General features: G+C 35.9%; 1 protein-coding gene across 1 annotated transcript in view; it reads right to left on the minus strand.

Moving 5' to 3' along the window:
* Positions 1–3188, minus strand: part of TARS (threonyl-tRNA synthetase) — a 29046-nt gene that overhangs the window by 13801 nt on the left and 12057 nt on the right. Inside the window, exons 4-8 of the mRNA XM_012640505.1 lie at positions 2839–2956; positions 2523–2587; positions 2362–2440; positions 1495–1641; positions 279–377 (exon numbers count right to left, since the gene is read on the minus strand). Of these exons, the coding sequence (XP_012495959.1) occupies positions 279–377; positions 1495–1641; positions 2362–2440; positions 2523–2587; positions 2839–2956 (508 nt within the window). The remainder of the gene's footprint in view (positions 1–278; positions 378–1494; positions 1642–2361; positions 2441–2522; positions 2588–2838; positions 2957–3188) is intronic.

The raw sequence follows: 3188 nt of genomic DNA on the forward strand, positions 1-3188 counted from the left end.
CAAAGAAAACACAAATGAACAATTAAAGTCAAAGAGGGCACAGAGCTTCTATGTAAAGGACTACAGGTCCCACTTCAAGCTCATTGGCTTCCCTCTGCATATATACTTATGTATATGGACAAAATCACATACTAGAAAGTTTATGAGACCCAGACTTCTACCTTTATTTACTGTTTTATATATTTCTTCTCAAATGGAGATTATCTTTCCTTCAGCAGACCTATTTAATAAAATCATCTTATATCCTAAATCTTCAGAAGAAAACGAATATGGTTTACCCTAATGAATTCAATAAGCGTATTATAAATGTAGGCTCCCTTGGGCAGGAAAAAGCAACTTCCAGGGCTGAGTTCATGGAAGAAATACAGTTCTTGGTCCTGGGTAAAAAAAAAGCAAAAGAATGTTTATATATAGGTACACACCATCAACATAAACTGCAGTGTTCTTGAGTTCAGAATATGGTCATGATATCTCATATTTCAATTCTGCCAATCCTGAATTAAAGAACCTATGCCAATATTTCTGCTGTACAATTTAACGGTACAGAATGGCAGCTGATTTACAACTTAGCACAAGTACATTCCCTGTTATATCCCTCAATCCTGTGAAGCTTACCCAAGAGTGACGTAGAGCAAGGGACTCAATTCTCTTACTACCACTATAGTAGCTCTCAAGGTTTTTAATTCCCCAGAGCTCCAAGATCTTGGTGTTTTTTGATTTTCTTTCTTTCTTTCTTTAATAGGAGCGGGAGGAAGGAGGCTGGGATAACAAAATAGATGATGGAGATGAAGTTGGCTGTTTTGTGTGATGGTGAAAGAAACACATCCTCCTGTCTCCTTGCTCACCACCTCCCTCACCAAATACCCAAAGCTCTCAGGGAAGGGCCCGACAACCATTGCTAGCTGGAATGCCAGGCAGTCAAGGGAGATGGCACTGGATGCTGCCTCTAGCTCAAGCTTCATGACCTAATAGCCAAGGACCCCTGGCATAGAGAAAACCCTATTTTAAGGGAGAATGTTATCAAACCTGACTTCCAGCTTAGAGGCCATTCAGGGGTAGAGAGATAATGGGTAAAGAAAATGACAGCACAGAATCCCAAACTTGCTGTGTTACCTTGGGCAACAAGCAGATTAAACTTTCTGGGACTCTGTTTCCACATTTTTAAAATGGGTCAGTTAGACTAGATAGACAGTTTCCAAAGTCCAGTTCTCCCAGCTCTGTGAAAAGCTGCTATACTTCTCTTATAGAAAGCTGTAGGTCACCAGCATTTGTTCTCAATAAAAGCAGTAGTTAAAATGCATTCTTGTGTGGTACTGAGTACACTTCAGAAAGATAATGTGGACAATTAGCATTTATAGCTCATATAGGAAATAGTACCATAGTTACTTGAAAGCTACAGCATCGCTTCAAAATGAAAATCCTAGTCAATACAGCTAAATTCCACATGAAATTGAAGAAAACTCAGTCTAGACTCATCAGTGGTCTTTAACATACCCTCCCAATTTTCCTATGATCTCGGTTTTTAGCTTCCTCTTGAAACTTCTCCCACTCTTTCAACATTTTAGGATCTGGGAATGAAATGCCATAAATTCTCTGGAGAGTCTCCATATCTGCTTTGCCTTCCCAGTATGTGGAGGAATTCTAGGTGGGAAAAAAAGCGATTAACCATGAAACATTCAAATTTGTAAACACTGCACTTATTTTAACTCCCAATTGCTTTGAAGCTTAACTAGGGTGGGTCAGACTCATTCTGCAGCACAAAGTTGGCTGTTTTCTTCCCTCAAAAATGTCCACCCATCAATACCCCTCAAACCACAATTCCACGAACATTTCTCTGACAGCAAAGGCATTTCTCACAAAATGACTAAGGAAAAATGAAAATGAGCCAACAAACAAACTTTGAAATAAGTCAATTACTATCCTGATTTAAAGTGCATTTGTAATAATCACCATAAAATGTTTATGAACTAGTATAAAACTGGCAGGATTAGTTTTGTTAAAAAGAACAACTTGGGTAATATTAATTTAGACATTCAAAAGGCAAAAGCACATATTCCTACAGCAAAGTCTCAAAGCTTGTAGAGCCACGATGGCCCACCAGTGCCTGATTTTGTGACTCCCCCAAATCTCTATCCCTCTATGCTTGCTCTGGTGATGGAGAGTCAGTCCACCCTTGAAATACTTTGAGTTATAAAAGACTGATGACATACAGCACCCAGTTGGTAGACAGCAGGAGAAAAAAGATCATCCTTGCATATGCAAGAAAAAAATGGTAGAAAAGAGAAACCAATGAAGTTTAAACACACAACCATATGAGACAAATACGTTTATACAGAGGGTCTTTAAAAGTACATTGCTTACTTTATGTATCTTTAAAGTCTTGATTTTGCCAGTGTGTCTGACGTGAGGACCCCGGCAAAGATCTATTAAGGGGCCACACCTAAAGATAAAATGAAAGAAATTTTAATAGAGACAAAATGACATACACACCAGATGCATTTAATGACATTTGATAGTCTCACCTATACACTGTGGTAGTTGGAGTATTCACTTTTTCATTCAATATCCGGCACTTGAACTTATTGTACTGAAAATAGGAAAAATGATTTTTTTAAAAAATCTTCCTTCTACCTCCAACTACTATAGCTAAAATATAACTTAAAGTACTACTTATCAGAGCATTGTATAAATATAAATTATCAATATTTCATGTTTTAAAAATATTAACTTTCTCTAAAGAACAAAATATTAATAGTACACTAAACCCTGGTGATACAACTTCAAGTAACATTAATGAATAATATAAAAGTGGAGGTCATACATTATGGTTCAATATACCTTAAACATTTCCAGTAAAGTTTCTTTCTTAACTTCCAATCTTTCAAAAGCTTGTTTTTCTTTAATGATTTTCTTACATAAAGCCTCCAAAGAAGAGAAATCATTGCTGGACACACCCCTGAAGGAGAAGAAAGTATAATTTTTTTCCGTTCTAATCACACCATGGCTTAAAGAAATGTTTATTTGGAATATTTTAAGGGTTTTTATGTAAAAAAATTAGATCTTTGCATCATATATTAGAATTCTTTTTTCATATATTAGAATTTTAATAATAAAACATGAAATAAATATTACTAAAAAACAAGAAGTGATAAAACATGATAAAGCATAGTTGAAGAGAAACAAAAATA

Source organism: Propithecus coquereli, unplaced genomic scaffold, assembly GCF_000956105.1.
Source record: "Propithecus coquereli isolate 6110/MARCELLA unplaced genomic scaffold, Pcoq_1.0 Scaffold154, whole genome shotgun sequence".
NCBI lineage: Eukaryota > Metazoa > Chordata > Mammalia > Primates > Indriidae > Propithecus > Propithecus coquereli.